The 16,025-nt window shown below is 39.7% G+C and overlaps 1 protein-coding gene across 8 annotated transcripts in view; it reads right to left on the bottom strand.

Annotated features, from left to right (window-relative positions):
• apold1b (apolipoprotein L domain containing 1b) overlaps window positions 1–16,025 on the bottom strand; it is a 38,859-nt gene that overhangs the window by 13,802 nt on the left and 9,032 nt on the right. For 2 of the 8 annotated variants that reach the window (XM_055229146.1, XM_055229147.1), the window contains exons 6-17: window positions 10,896–10,949; window positions 9,816–9,872; window positions 9,494–9,550; window positions 8,577–8,651; window positions 8,444–8,497; window positions 8,161–8,235; window positions 7,700–7,750; window positions 4,930–4,980; window positions 3,781–3,831; window positions 3,647–3,718; window positions 1,683–1,757; window positions 1,087–1,140 (exon numbers count right to left, since the gene is read on the bottom strand). In XM_055229146.1, coding sequence (XP_055085121.1) covers window positions 1,087–1,140; window positions 1,683–1,757; window positions 3,647–3,718; window positions 3,781–3,831; window positions 4,930–4,980; window positions 7,700–7,750; window positions 8,161–8,235; window positions 8,444–8,497; window positions 8,577–8,651; window positions 9,494–9,550; window positions 9,816–9,872; window positions 10,896–10,949 — 726 coding nt within the window. Of the gene's footprint in view, window positions 1–1,086; window positions 1,141–1,682; window positions 1,758–3,646; window positions 3,719–3,780; window positions 3,835–4,929; window positions 4,981–6,554; window positions 6,606–7,699; window positions 7,751–8,160; window positions 8,236–8,443; window positions 8,498–8,576; window positions 8,652–9,146; window positions 9,198–9,493; window positions 9,551–9,815; window positions 9,873–10,895; window positions 10,950–16,025 lie in introns of all 8 variants that reach the window. The other 6 variants (XM_055229139.1, XM_055229141.1, XM_055229142.1 and 3 more) reach the window with 6 other exon arrangements.

Here is a 16,025-nt window from a genome sequence, read left to right on the forward strand (position 1 = left end):
TCACTTCAATAAAAAAATATACGCGGGCGCTACGAGAATAAAGTCGTGTTTTTATGAGAATAGGCTGCTGTGAGTGAATGAGCGACCAGAGCGTTATGAAGAATTTGGAGCATTTTGTTCAGATATGGCAATTTCACACAGCAGACTATACTCTGATAAAAATACAACTATACTCTGATAAAAATACAACTCTACTCTGATAAAAATACAACTCTACTCTGATAAAAATACAACTATACTATACTCTGATAAAAATACAACTATACTCTGATAAAAATACAACTCTACTCTGATAAAAATACAACTATACTATACTCTGATAAAAATACAACTATACTCTGATAAAAATACAACTATACTCTGATAAAAATACAACTATACTCTGATAAAAATACAACTATACTCTGATAAAAATACAACTATACTCTGATAAAAATACAACTATACTCTGATAAAAATACAACTATACTCTGATAAAAATACAACTATACTCTGATAAAAATACAACTCTACTCTGATAAAAATACAACTATACTCTACTCTGATAAAAATACAACTCTACTCTGATAAAAATACAACTCTACTCTGATAAAAATACAACTCTACTCTGATAAAAATACAACTCTACTCTGATAAAAATACAACTATACTCTGATAAAAATACAACTATACTCTGATAAAAATACTATACTCTGATAAAAATACAACTATACTATACTCTGATAAAAATACAAAAATACAACTCTACTCTGATAAAAATACAACTATACTATACTCTGATAAAAATACAACTATACTCTCATAATATTGCGACTTTTTTTTCTTGTAGCGCCCGCACATTTTGTTTTATTTAAGTGACCCTAATACTCCGTCATAGATTTTTGATTTTTAACTGATTGAAAATGAGATAAAGAACACGAGCCGTATTCTGATCGATCGTCACGATAAACACCAACAAGACGAGTTTGAGCTAAAGCCAAAGACCGTCTAAAGAAGCGGAGTAAGGCGACACATGTCCGTTTATGTCCAGTCTACGGTGATGCCTCAGTACTGAATTAAAAAAATACAGGATTAACTATTTCTTACCTGTGTCCCTGAGCCAAACAAGCCCGTGGGCAGGATCTTCTTCAGCCGGAAAGTCTAGAAATAGAGAAAAAAACATTTATTAAGGAGTGACAGACAATAGTGAAGGAAGCAGGTGAATTTGAGTGGTGCGTGGGTGAAATTGCGTTTAGTTTGTTGGTTTATTTTAACAAGACGAGGTACAAACGCATTAATCTCATAAAAGAGGAGATGCTTTACACCAGATTTAGATAAAGCTCGTTTACATCTGCAGTCGCCGGGCAGATTACAGATAAAACATTGTAGAAGACGACGTTTGTCTGCTCGTCCAAACAGCTCATTAAAAAACATCACACTCCACATTTCCACTTTTAAAATCACTCAAATATCATCTGTGTAGCTCCGATGTGCAAACACAGAGCAGACAGACTCCCTAAAAACGACTTTTTGGACATTATAAGTCCCTCAGGTCAGAGGATAACTTCTGTCTGGAGCCTGTTTCATTCCTTAAGGCGAAGGAGGCGGAGTCTGTGGGGATTCTGCTTTTACTGTGACATGTGGACTTGGATTTAAATCAAATACTTTACTGTTACGACGTCATGAGGGTCGTGTTTACGCACCTTAGTCCGCTTCTTTTTTGGCTCCTTTGGTTTGCTCTGGACCTCGGTGCCGACCGTGTCCGTGTACCAAATGGACTGTAAGATAAAAAAAACACTTTATTTCACTTTATGTCTCTGTATTTGTCCAGGGAGAGTCCAAAAACAGACCAGACTCTGTTCAAACACAGAACAATACAAACGTTTGTCCATTTCAAACATTCAAAACAGGAGCAGGTGAGATTATAAAGGTTCATCTCCACATTATTAAAGAGCACGAGCGGCGCCGGTCCGTCCAGTTTGGCGTTTCTTGTATGTAAATGTGCTCCAGTTGGGCCTGTGTCGTTAGACGTCGACATGAGACTCGTTTCGTGTCATTTCCTTGTTGAACTTTGAAACGGTTCCCATATTAAAGTTCAACAAGGAGGTGACATTCATTCTGTTTTATAAAGTGTTTTCTTCATCAACGACACAAAACAAACATAAATCTAAAGTTTATAGACTTTTTTTATTATATTGGATATTGGTTAAATGTTAAAGTCACAGTATGGAACTTCTTAGTGTTTGTGTTTTATTTTATTTGTGTTTATTGCTCTAAAAATGTAGAATATGATGCGTCTTTATTCTGACTGGGCTTGAATCTCCTTGAATCTGTTTTTTACTTTTCATTTCCATAGACTCATGCTCCTTCAGAAAGTTCCATGCTGCGACTTTAAATTAAGAAAACCTTTTTTTAACCTAAGACCTGGGACACAAGGAAATAAATGATAAACATTACATTTGGGAAATAACTCATTTTCACATTTGTTTGGATTGTGAAATTTACTAATTCGAAATTTTAAGTTGAGGCTGAAATTTAAATTAAATAAAAATCCAAAATACAAGAATCTAATTATTTTTAACTGTTGAGTAATTAGTTTTATTGTTCGACTACATCAAGTTTAAACCACGTTATGTAAACATAGTGATATATTTATAGAAAAAACACTTTTAAAAGTCGTCAAACCTCCGTCCACGTCTCTACAGGCGACGCCTTTTGGAAAGAATCTTGTGTAACTTCAAACTTTCTAATAATAATCATGACAAATCTAAATATTTATTGACTGTTTTACTAAACCTAAAACCTGATGTGGAACAGACTAAAAACAAAAGCTTTTTTGGCACAAGTTTTGATTTGAAAAACACTTTAAAAAAGCGTTTCACTGGCGTCAAACCTCTGTCCACGTTTTTACACGTCTCTGTGTCTTTTACAAAGAATCTGGTGACGACAGAAACTCGTCGATTCTTCATCTAATAATCAGCGTAAAAATATGATCAATATTTACCACACACACCAAACCAACAATTAGACAAACAAAACCTGTCGCACTGCACTCTGACGGGAAAGTCAGAAAGTTCCAGATTCACTCACTCATGTCGTTCATTTCTGAGATTTGAACCCGTTTGTCCCTTTACCTTTGAGAGATCGGCCCCTTCGCAGCGTTAAAACACAAAGGGTTAAAACACAAACGGTTAAAACACAAAGGGTTAAAACACAAACGGTTAAAACACAAAGGGTTAAAACACAAACAAACAGTTAAAACACAAACAGTTAAAACAGTCAACAGATCAGCAACAACATCCAAAAAAAGAGGGGAAAAAAATCTAACTAATCAAATCAAAATCATTCACAAAAACAGATTTGTGTCATTTTAACTTTTACTCTTTGTACAGTTGTGTTTTTTAAAACTAAATTTTTTTTTTTTCTGATCAAAATATGAATATGATTCCATCCTTCGTCCTCTACGCCTTAACATCATCTTTTCTTTTTTTAAAATTAAGATCTGTTGTTGCAAATAGATCTTAAGTATTTGTTGGATTTGCACAAACATCTGCATTTTGAAAAATTGTAGAAAAAAAATATATAAATGATAAGGTGTAAAAATGTACAGAGAGAAATCACGAGTTTCATTTCCTAATAAAATCTTTTATGTTAATAAAAGTCTTACATGTCGCTGTATCGTCTCGTCGTTTAAACTCTCAGAGCTCGAAGAGGAGGAGCTCTCCAGACCTGGGACCGTCTACAAAACACCAGCGGCGTCGTTTAGTTCAAAATACACGACGTTTGTTTAAACTCATGTACCTCTGTGTCTGACTGTCGCTTTGGGCGTCCGTCGGGTTCACAGTCACCAACCTGCTAATCAGAAAACAGCATTTTTACAAAAACATGAATGCGTCATCCTGGAAGCGGCGCCATTTTAAGGACTTAAACGGCTAAAGTTACACTGTTTTCTGTTTGTGCCAACAGCATTAGAACATGGATTAAAGCTCAGAGTCAGTTTGTGCGACATAAAACCTTTAAAACTGTTCAAACGATGGATTTTTACAAACGTTTTCTTCGCTCACAGTGAAGTGCAAAAGTCAATCACATAAAGAGAAAAACGTTTGTGTAACAAGTTTTTAAAAGGTTCACAATACGATGACGGCCATTTTGTTTCATTGACATTTCCCTGATCAATCCTGACACTTTGAGTCTGTGCGATACTCGAGTAAAGAAAAACCTACTCAAATGTAACTGTTCCACAAAAGAACTGATCAAACATCACGAGGTGAAGCTTTAAACTCGAGCTCTGAGTCTGAACCAGGGTTTGTCCAAAGATTTAAAAAAAAGTCAAATACTGAATCGATACTAAAACGAGTATCTGGACTACTGTGTTTTCAGGACTGTACGTCGCTCTGGACGAAAACTGTGGAATAATGAAGAAAAAAAACATAAGTCACAATTTTTGGGATTGAATTTGAGTTTGAAATTTGAGTTTGTGACACTGGTGAGTCTAAACCTGACAAAGCTCTAGAGTCTCCACGACCTTCAGGCGACCTTTAAGTGACCTTCAGGTGACCCTCATGTGACCTTCAGGTGACCCTTCAGGCGACCCTCAGGCGACCCTCAGGTGACCTTCAGGCGACCTCTGAAGTCTGTTTTATTCTTTAAATAGAGCAGCTGCTGTTCGCTCGTTCTGCAGCAACAACAAAAACAAAAAACTTGACCTTCAGACAAAACAAACACTGATCTGTCAAAGGTTCTGTGGGTCATTCACCACAGAGACGAATGTTCCACAGTGTGGCATTAAACTTAACCATGTTGTATTAATTTAAATATTGTGTTGAAAGCTTATTTGATGTAACCTGCAGGGGGCGCTCTTGTGTCTGTGCTGTGGTTTAGAGGCTTTGGTCAAACAATAAACTTTAAATAAAGAAAATACTTTCATCAAATAGTTTAGTTTAATTTTACCTGAGACGATTTAAACGGATTCACCTTCTGCATCATCCCCCGGAACACGCCCTGAGAACACAGAGAGAACACTGAGAACACGCCCTGAGAACACTGAGAGAACACTGAGAACACGCCCTGAGAACACTGAGAGAACACACAGAGAACACTGAGAGAACACTGAGAACACACTGAGAACATGCCCTGAGAACACAGAGAGAACACACAGAGAACACTGAGAACACACAGAGAACACACAGAGAACACACTGAGAACACACTGAGAACACTGAGAACACTGAGAACACACAGAGAGAACACACAGAGAACACACTGAGAACATGCCCTGAGAACACAGAGAGAACACTGAGAACACACAGAGAGAACACTGAGAACACACAGAGAGAACAGAGAACACGCCCTGAGAACACTGAGAGAACACTGAGAACACGCCCTGAGAACACAGAGAGAACACACAGAGAACACTGAGAGAACACTGAGAACACACTGAGAACATGCCCTGAGAACACAGAGAGAACACTGAGAACATGCCCTGAGAACACACAGAGAACACTGAGAGAGAACACACTGAGAACACACAGAGAGAACACACAGAGAACACGCCCTGAGAACACACTGAGAACACGCCCTGAGAACACAGAGAGAACACTGAGAACACGCCCTGAGAACACACAGAGAACACACAGAGAACACGCCCTGAGAACACAGAGAGAACACACAGAGAACATGCCCTGAGAACACAGAGAGAACACTGAGAACACAGGGAGAACACGCCCTGAGAACACAGAGAGAGAACACACAGAGAACACTGAGAACACACAGAGAACATGCCCTGAGAACACACAGAGAACACTGAGAGAGAACACACTGAGAACACACAGAGAGAACACACAGAGAACACGCCCTGAGAACACGCCCTGAGAACACAGAGAGAACACTGAGAACACACAGAGAGAACACAGAGAACACGCCCTGAGAACACACAGAGAACACACAGAGAACACGCCCTGAGAACACAGAGAGAACACACAGAGAACATGCCCTGAGAACACAGAGAGAACACTGAGAACACAGGGAGAACACGCCCTGAGAACACAGAGAGAACACACAGAGAACATGCCCTGAGAACACAGAGAGAACACTGAGAACACAGGGAGAACACAGAGAGAGAACACACAGAGAACACTGAGAACAAACAGAGAATGATGAGAACACGGAGAGAACACACAGAGAGAACGCACTGAGAACACAGAGAACAGAGAGAACACTGAGAACACAGAGAGAGAACACAGAGAGAACACTGAACACAGTGTGTGTTAAATCATATTCTTCAGTCTGCTGAGTTGTAGTAGTTTTAGTGACAGTAGAAGTATTTATTTATTTATTTATTTATTCATTTATTTATTTGATGTAGTTTCAGTATAAATATTTCAGATTATAACAAAGATAATTTTCATCTGTCGACAAACAACAGAAAGTAGAACAATAAAAGAATAAAACATGAAGAGTTTAAGAGGCAGTGACTCACAGTAATAGTACTGTTAATAGTAGTAATAATAATAGTAATTGAAGTAGTAGTAGTATTAATAATATTAATAGTAGTAGTAGTAGTAAATAAAGTCGTACTTGCTGGTTGGGTCGTGGGGGAAGCTCTGGATTTTGTTTTTTTATAGAAATCTGTTTCCACAGAGACAAAATATTTAATTGTAGAATTAAAAAGTCAAACAGAACACACCAGTGTGTGTGTGTGTGTGTGTATGGGTCTGTGCGTGTGTATGGGTCTGTGTGTGTGTGTGTGGGTCTGTGTGTGGGGGGGGTCTGTGTGTGTGTGGGTCTGTGTGTGTGTGTGTGTATGGGTCTGTGTGTGTGTATGGGTCGGTGTGTGTGTGTGTGGGTCTGTGTGTGGGTCTGTGTGTGTGTATGGGTCTGTGTGTGTGTGGGGGGGTCTGTGTGTGTGTGGGTCTGTGTGTGTGTGTGTGTGGGTCTGTGTGGGGGTGGGTCTGTGTGTGTGTGTGGGTCTGTGTGTGTGTATGGGTCTGTGTGTGTGGGGGGGTCTATGTGTGTGTGTGGGTCTGTGTGTGTGTATGGGTCTGTGTGTGTGGGGGGGTCTATGTGTGTGTGTGGGTCTGTGTGTGTGTATGGGTCGGTGTGTGTGTGTGTGGGTCTGTGTGTGGGTCTGTGTGTGTGTATGGGTCGGTGTGTGTGTGTGTGGGTCTGTGTGTGTGTGGGGGGGGGTCTGTGTGTGTGTGTGTGTGTGTATGGGTCTGTGTGTGTGGGGGGGTCTATGTGTGTGTGTGGGTCTGTGTGTGTGTATGGGTCGGTGTGTGTGTGTGTGGGTCTGTGTGTGGGTCTGTGTGTGTGTATGGGTCGGTGTGTGTGTGTGTGGGTCTGTGTGTGTGTGGGGGGGGGTCTGTGTGTGTGTGTGTGTGTGTATGGGTCTGTGTGTGTGTGTGGGTCTGTGTGTGTGTGGGGGGGGGTCTGTGTGTGTGTGTATGTGTGTATGGGTCTGTGTGTGTGGGGGGGTCGGGGTGTGTGTGTGTGTATTATCCTTGCACTTATTAAGTTTTCAGTGTAACTTTAGTCAGTGTTAAACTTCTTTTACTTTAAAAGTTCCAGGTTTTATTTTCATGTGGCGCCCTCTGGTGGTGACAGGACATGTTACAGTTTAATTTAAATCACTTTATTTTTCAGTCGGTTTAAGAGTTTAAATAAACGACAGGAAAAAGACGTGAGGTTGAATGACAAAGTGTAAAGTGGAGGTGGAGTCGTACCTGTTGGGGTCGAGGTGGAGGCTCTGGAGTCGGGTTTTCATCAGGGAAAATCTGTCCATGAGGTTTAAATGTGAGTTTTAAAGTTGGTTCTCTGTGGTTTATACTTAAAGAAACTAAAATATATCAATTTACACAAATGTAAATGTCACATTTTTATATTTTTATCACTTTGTTTAATTGTTTAGACTCAGTGTAACTCCAGGTTTTAGTCTAAGTCAAAACTGTCAACTGAGAAAAAAAATAAAAATAGATAGATATTTTAGTTCAAATGTGTATTTAAGGATTAGGATAAAATCAACACTAAATAATTTTAGTTTTACAAAAATATTTAACTGAAGAAAAAACATGAGAATTCTCCAGATCTGAGGGTCCACTGAGTCAAACTATAAACCTGATGTGTGTTTATGTGTGTGTTTGTATATATATGTGTGTATGTCTGTGTGTGTCTTTTTGTGTCTCACTTGTTTGTCCTGGACGTTGTTGTTGTCGGTCAAACTCCCGTCGCTGTTGGACACGTCTCTGTGGAGCTTTGGCTCCTACAATAAAACAAAAACATTAAACACGTTTATAAAATCCTGTTTCAAACACAAACATTATGTAAATGTGACTCTGCTGCCCCCTGGTGGAGTGACTCATGCACATGTTCTTTTTCACACAGTGTGAGACTGCCCCCTGGTGGAGTGACTCATGCACATGTTCTTTTTCACACAGTGTGAGACTGCCCCCTGGTGGAGTGACATGTACCTTGGACTTAAAGGGGTTCACTTTGTGGATCATTCCTGAAATCACTCCTGGATTCTACAAACACATTTAAAATGTTTAGAAAAGTGTTGGATTAAAAAAACAAAACTCAAACTCCAGATGCCCCGACACGCACCTGTTTGGTTTGGGGGGCGGGGTCAGGGGCCTGGGGGGCGGGGTCAGGGGGCTCTGCTGACTCGGTCTTTGGTGCCTGGACAAAGAGAAATGTGGAACATTTCAGTTCATTTTTCTGTTTCACGTCTCGTTAAGTGTGTGTGCGTGGGGGTGTGTGTGTGTGTGTTGGGGTGTGTGTGTGTGTGTTGGGGTGTGTGTGTGTGTGTGTGTTGGGGTGTGTGTGTGTGTGTTGGGGTGTGTGTGTGTGTTTCAGGATCATGTTTTTTTTTACATGAGTCGATGTTTTAAATAATGAATCCTCTCCCTGTTTTTGCAGCGTTTCTGCCACGGCCGCCCTGGGACAGACTGAAGAAAAGCCACACAAGACAGAATCTGTGCCATCGGCCCCTCCCACCACCAAAACACACACACGCACAAACACACACACATACACACACACTTTTCCTTCATTCAGAGTTTAAGGTTCAGTTTAAAAGTAAAGGACAGTAACAGGATTATGGTACTAGTAGTATTAGTGTAGTGGTAGTAATAATATTAATAATAGTAGTAGTAGTAGTAAATAAAGTCGTACTTGCTGGTTGGGGCGTGGGGGGGGCTCTGGCTTTTGGTTATTTACAGAAATCTGTTTCCATAGAGACAAAATATTTATTTGTGAAGTTGTTAAAAAGTCAACTCTTCAAACCTGTTATTTAATATTTATAACTACAGTTTAAGTTTTATTATTTAATTTCACTCAGTTGTGACTCTGTGTCTGAAGTGTCCGCTTAAACGGAGACGTCTCCGTTTAAGCGGAGACGTCTCTGTCTCTTCTGTTTAGACTCTGTGTCCTCTACGTGCAGGTCAGAGCTGTGACCCTCTGGTTGGAGGGCGGGTGATTTACCTCTAAGCCACATATTAAAGGAGCTGTTTGTGTTTTACCTGAGACGACCTGAAGGGACTGACCCGGGACATCAGCCCAGACATGAGGCCGGGACCCTGCAGCAGAAGGACAGACTGAGACACGGGGAGACGGAGACAGAGAGACAGAGACACTGAAGCACAGAGACACGGAGATGGAGATACGGGGAGACGGAGACACTGAGACACGGACACAGAGACACGGACACAGAGACACGGACACGGAGACGGTGTCTCGGAGAGACATGGAGACAGAGACACTGAGGCAGAGAGACAGACAGAAAGACACAGAGACACGGACACAGACACTGAGACACTGCTCCATGTGTCTCTGATGTCTCACCTGTCTCAGAGCTGGAGTCACGTCCTCACGTCCTGCAGCTTCAGCGTCGCTCACAGACTGAAAAAAACAAAATACAACGATTCAGAAACATCCACGACCAATCAGAGGCGTGGACACGCCCCCAGACAGAGGCGTGGACACGCCCCCAGACAGAGGCGTGGACACGCCCCCAGACAGAGGCGTGGACACGCCCCCAGACAGAGGACTGGACACGCCCCCAGACAGAGGACTGGACACGCCCCCAGACAGAGGCGTGGACACGCCCCCAGACAGAGGACTGGACACGCCCCCAGACAGAGGCGTGGACACGCCCCCAGACAGAGGACTGGACACGCCCCCAGACAGAGGCGTGGACAGAGCGGCCCATTTGTTTTGTGTGTTTTTATTGTGTAACATTTCGACTGTGGGTCAAATGTGACGCACAAACACGACACATAAATATTTGTGTTGTTTTAAATCTTTATTTTTGTTTTTATGAATCTGTTCAGTTTAAATTAAACGTGAATTTAAAAAAAACTCAAATCTGCAGAAATAAAAACTGAACAAGACAAAAGCACAACACAATCATGACTAAAGTGTGTGTGTTTATTTGTGTGTGTTGGTTTGTTTGTTGTGTGTGTTTCTGTTTTGTTTGTGTGTGTTTCTTTGTGTGTGTGTTTCTTTGTGTGTTTTTGTGTGTGTTATGTGTGTGTTTGTGTGTTTTTCTTTGTGTGTGTTTCTTTGTGTGTGTGTGTTTGTGTGTTTCTTTGTGTGTGTGTTTGTTTATTTGTGTTTGTGTGTTTCTTTGTGTGTGTGTTTCTTTGTGTTTCTTTGTGTGTTTATTTGTGTGTTTGTTTTATTTGTGTGTTTGTTTTGTTTGTTTTTTTAATTGTGTGTTTGTGTTTTTTTAGTTGTGTGTTTGTGTTTTTTTAGTTGTGTGTTTGTTTTTTTAGTTGTGTGTTTGTGTGTTTATTTGTGTGTTTATTTGTGTGTTTGTGTGTTTATTTGTGTGTGTGTGCGTGTGTGTGTTTATTTGTGTGTGTGTGTGTGCTTGTGTGTGTGTTTATTTGTGTGTTTGTGTGTTTCAGATCTGAGTTTTACCTTTGATTTAAATGGATTTATTTTGTTCTTTGCTCCTCGAAAAACTCCAGGATTCTGCAAAAAAATAATTTGAGAAATTCAGATAAAAATGACACTGTTGCCGTGGTGATTCATTCAAAACAACCTTTGGTGAAAAGTCCTCAAAATGGCGCCTATAAACAGGAAGTCAAAACTCATGTGTGTGTACGCAGTGCAGTTTGGGGGGAAAAGGGAGAGGGGGCGCTGTTTCACACAGAAGTGCGCCCATGATCACTTCCTGTTTGTAGCGCGGCGTTAGCAGGTTAGCTCTGTGCGTTTACATAAACGTGTGTGTCATGTGTCATGTGTGCCGTGTGTGTCGTGTGTGTCTGTGACACAGATACAAACCGGTCAAACACGTCGGACCGGACACACGTGTCATATTTGGAGGAGTGTGGTCTGAAAGTGTGAAACTAAAAAATATGTAACAGTTTAAAATCTAAATGTTGTTTCCCTTTGAATTAAAGAAAATAAACTTTTGGCCTTGAGGGGGCGCTGGCCTCCCCAGACTGAACAACGCCCCCTACAGTTCACATGTGCTCCTGTTTGTCATGTTTTAAATGGCCCTGTGTGTGTGTGTGTGTGTGTGTGTGTGTGGGGGTGTGTGTGTGTGTGGGGGGGGGGGTGTGTGTGTCTGTGTGTGGGTGTGTGTGTGTGTTTGTGTGTGCGTGTGTTTGTGTGTGTGTGTTTGTGTGTGTGTGTGTTTGTGTGTACTGTTGTGTATTTGTCCTGGTTGTGTCTCTGGGGCTCAGGTCGTTCTGTTTTAAACTTTTATTAAAATTATTTTTTACATAAACCTGAGTCTGAGGTTTACTCCATGTCCTAAAGTGTCCGTCTCAAAAACAGACCTGGAGTTGTGTTTGTTTCATTCACATGTTTGAGTCACTTTATTATGAGTCTGTAACATCTACAAAGATCAAAACGCTCTGTTCCACCTTGTGATGTCATCAAGTGGTAGTTTAACTCCTCCTTTTACCTTTAGTTCAGTCGAGATAAGAGACAACTCCAGGACTGAAATGATCCAAATGATTCTATAAATGAAGGTGTGTGGAGTTTAAAAACACAGTGGAGCACTTCCTGTTTCCTGTATCACCACATGATGACATCACAAAGTGGAACAGAGTGTTTTCTGCAGGTTTGTGTTAAACATGTGAAACAAAACACAACTCCAGGTCTGATTGAGACGAGGAAACAAACAGATCAGACTCTGGGTTTGTCCCATGTGTCCACGACATGAAGACACGTCCTCCTCCTGCTCTATTTGTTCTACTTGTTCTTTTTCTTCTCTTTTCTCTCTGTTCTTTTTCTTTTCTCTCTGTTCTTTCTCTTTTCTCTCTGTTCTTTTTCTTTTCTCTCTGTTCTTTCTCTCTTTTCTCTGTTCTTTTCTCTCTGTTTTTTCTCTCTGTTCTTTCTCTCTGTTCTTTCTCTTTTCTCTCTGTTCTTTCTCTTTTCTCTCTGTTCTTTCTCTTTTCTCTCTGTTCTTTCTCTTTTCTCTGTTCTTTCTCTTTTCTCTCTGTGCTTTCTCTTTTCTCTCTGTTCTTTCTCTCTTTTCTCTCTGTTCTTTCTCTCTTTTCTCTCTGTTCTTTCTCTCTTTTCTTTCTCTTTTCTCTGTTTTTTCTCTCTGTTCTTTCTCTCTTTTCTTTCTCTTTTCTCTCTGTTCTTTCTCTTTTCTCTGTTCTTTCTCTCTTCTCTCTGTTCTTTCTCTTTTCTCTCTGTTCTTTCTCTCTTCTCTCTGTTCTTTCTCTCTTCTCTCTGTTCTTTCTCTCTTCTCTCTGTTCTTTCTCTCTTCTCTCTGTTCTTTCTCTCTTTTCTCTCTGTTCTTTTCTCTCTGTTCTTTCTCTCTTTTCTCTGTTTTTTCTCTGTTCTTTCTCTCTTCTCTCTGTTCTTTCTCTCTTCTCTCTGTTCTTTCTCTCTGTTCTTTCTCTCTTCTCTCTGTTCTTTCTCTCTGTTCTTTCTCTCTATTCTCTCTGTTCTTTCTCTCTATTCTCTCTTTTCTCTCTGTTCTTTTCTCTGTTCTTTCTCTCTTTTCTTTCTCTTTTCTCTCTGTTCTTTCTCTCTTCTCTCTGTTCTTTCTCTCTTCTCTCTGTTCTTTCTCTCTTCTCTCTGTTCTTTCTCTCTTCTCTCTGTTCTTTCTCTCTTTTCTCTGTTCTTTTCTCTCTGTTCTTTCTCTCTTTTCTCTCTGTTCTTTCTCTCTTTTCTCTGTTCTTTTCTCTCTGTTCTTTCTCTCTTTTCTCTCTGTTCTTTCTCTTTTCTCTCTGTTCTTTCCCTTTTCTCTCTGTTCTTTCTCTCTTTTCTCTCTGTTCTTTCTCTTTTCTCTCTGTTCTTTCTCTCTTTTCTCTCTTTTCTCTCTGTTCTTTCTCTCTATTCTCTCTTTTCTCTCTGTTCTTTCTCTCTTTTCTCTCTGTTCTTTTCTCTGTTCTTTCTCTCTTTTCTCTCTGTTCTTTTCTCTCTGTTCTTTCTCTCTTTTCTTTCTCTTTTCTCTCTGTTCTTTCTCTCTTCTCTGTTCTTTCTCTCTTCTCTCTGTTCTTTCTCTCTTCTCTCTGTTCTTTCTCTCTTCTCTCTGTTCTTTCTCTCTTTTCTCTCTGTTCTCTCTGTTCTTTTCTCTCTGTTCTTTCTCTCTTTTCTCTGTTCTTTTCTCTCTGTTCTTTCTCTCTTTTCTCTGTTTTTTCTCTCTGTTCTTTCTCTCTGTTCTTTCTCTTTTCTCTCTGTTCTTTCTTTTCTCTCTGTTCTTTTCTCTCTGTTCTTTTCTCTCTGTTCTTTTCTCTCTGTTCTTTCTCTCTGTTCTTTCTCTCTTTTCTCTGTTCTTTTCTCTCTGTTCTTTCTCTTTTCTCTCTGTTCTTTCTCTTTTCTCTCTGTTCTTTCTCTTTTCTCTCTGTTCTTTCTCTCTTTTCTCTCTGTTCTTTTCTCTCTGTTCTTTCTCTCTTCTTTCTCTCTTTTCTCTCTGTTCTTTCTCTTTTCTCTCTGTTCTTTCTCTCTTTTCTCTCTGTTCTTTCTCTTTTCTCTCTGTTCTTTCTCTCTTTTCACTCTGTTCTTTTCTCTCTGTTCTTTCTCTCTTTTCTCTCTTTTCTCTCTGTTCTTTCTCTCTGTTCTTTCTCTCTTTTCTCTCTGTTCTTTTCTCTCTGTTCTTTCTCTCTTTTCTTTCTCTCTTTTCTCTCTGTTCTTTCTCTCTTTTCTCTCTTTTCTCTCTGTTCTTTCTCTCTTTTCTCTCTGTTCTTTCTCTTTTCTCTCTGTTCTTTCTCTCTTTTCACTCTGTTCTTTCTTTCTTTTCTCTCTGTTCTTTTCTCTCTGTTCTTTCTCTTTTCTCTCTGTTCTTTCTCTTTTCTCTCTGTTCTTTCTCTTTTCTCTCTGTTCTTTTTCTTTTCTCTCTGTTCTTTTTCTTTTCTCTCTGTTCTTTTTCTTTTCTCTCTGTTCTTTCTTTTCTCTCTGTTCTTTCTTTTCTCTCTGTTCTTTTCTCTCTGTTCTTTCTCTTTTCTCTCTGTTCTTTCTCTTCTCTCTGTTCTTTTCTCTCTGTTCTTTCTCTTTTCTCTCTGTTCTTTCTCTTTTCTCTCTGTTCTTTCTCTCTTTTCTCTCTGTTCTTTCTTTTCTCTCTGTTCTTTCTTTTCTCTCTGTTCTTTCTTTTCTCTCTGTTATTTCTTTCTCTCTGTTCTTTTCTCTCTGTTTCTCTCTTTCTCTCTTTCTTTCTCTTTCTTTCTCTTTTCTCTCTGTTCTTTCTCTTTTCTCTCTGTTCTTTCTCTTTTCTCTCTGTTCTTTCTCTTTTCTCTCTGTTCTTTCTCTTTTCTCTCTGTTCTTTCTCTCTTCTCTCTGTTCTTTCTCTCTTTTCTCTCTGTTCTCTCTGTTCTTTTCTCTCTGTTCTTTCTCTCTTTTCTCTGTTTTTTCTCTGTTCTTTCTCTCTTCTCTCTGTTCTTTCTCTCTTCTCTCTGTTCTTTCTCTCTTCTCTCTGTTCTTTCTCTCTTCTCTCTGTTCTTTCTCTCTTCTCTCTGTTCTCTCTTTTCTCTGTTCTTTCTCTCTTTTCTCTCTGTTCTCTCTGTTCTTTTCTCTCTGTTCTTTCTCTTTTCTCTCTGTTCTTTCTCTTTTCTCTGTTCTTTCTTTTCTCTCTGTTCTTTCTTTTCTCTCTGTTCTTTCTTTTCTCTCTGTTCTTTTCTCTGTTCTTTCTCTCTGTTCTTTCTCTCTTTTCTCTGTTCTTTTCTCTCTGTTCTTTCTCTCTTTTCTCTCTGTTCTTTTCTCTCTTTTCTCTCTGTTCTTTTCTCTCTGTTCTTTCTCTCTTTTCTCTCTGTTCTTTCTCTCTTTTCTCTCTGTTCTTTCTTTTCTCTCTGTTCTTTCTTTTCTCTCTGTTCTTTCTCTCTTTTCTCTGTTCTTTCTCTCTTTTCTCTCTGTTCTTTCTCTCTTTTCTCTCTGTTCTTTCTCTCTTTTCTCTCTGTTCTTTCTCTCTTTTCTCTGTTCTTTCTCTCTTCTTTCTCTCTTTTCTCTCTTTTCTCTCTGTTCTTTTCTCTCTCTTCTCTCTCTTCTCTCTCTGGGACATTCTCTCTCTCTTCTCTCTGGGACATTCTCTCTCTTCTCTCTGGGACATTCTCTCTCTCTTCTCTCTGGGACACTCTCTCTCTTCTCTCTGTTCTTTCTCTCTTCTCTCTGTTCTTTCTCTCTCTTCTCTCTGTTCTTTTCTCTGTTCTTTCTCTCTTTTCTCTCTGTTCTTTTCTCTGTTCTTTCTCTTTTCTCTCTGTTCTTTCTCTTTTCTCTCTGTTCTTTCTCTTTTCTCTCTGTTCTTTCTCTTTTCTCTCTGTTCTTTCTCTTTTCTCTCTGTTCTTTCTCTTTTCTTTCTCTCTTTTGTCTGTTCTTTTCTCTGTTCTTTCTCTCTTTTCTCTCTGTTCTTTCTCTTTTCTCTCTGTTCTTTCTCTCTTTTCTCTCTGTTCTTTTCTCTCTGTTCTTTTCTCTCTGTTCTTTTCTCTCTGTTCTTTCTCTCTTTTCTCTCTGTTCTTTCTCTCTTTTCTCTCTGTTCTTTCTCTTTTCTCTCTGTTCTTTCTCTCTTTTCTCTCTTTTCTCTCTGTTCTTTCTCTCTTTTCTCTCTGTTCTTTTCTCTGTTCTTTCTCTTTTCTCTCTGTTCTTTTCTCTCTGTTC

Source organism: Periophthalmus magnuspinnatus, chromosome 18, assembly GCF_009829125.3.
Source record: "Periophthalmus magnuspinnatus isolate fPerMag1 chromosome 18, fPerMag1.2.pri, whole genome shotgun sequence".
Lineage (NCBI taxonomy): Eukaryota > Metazoa > Chordata > Actinopteri > Gobiiformes > Gobiidae > Periophthalmus > Periophthalmus magnuspinnatus.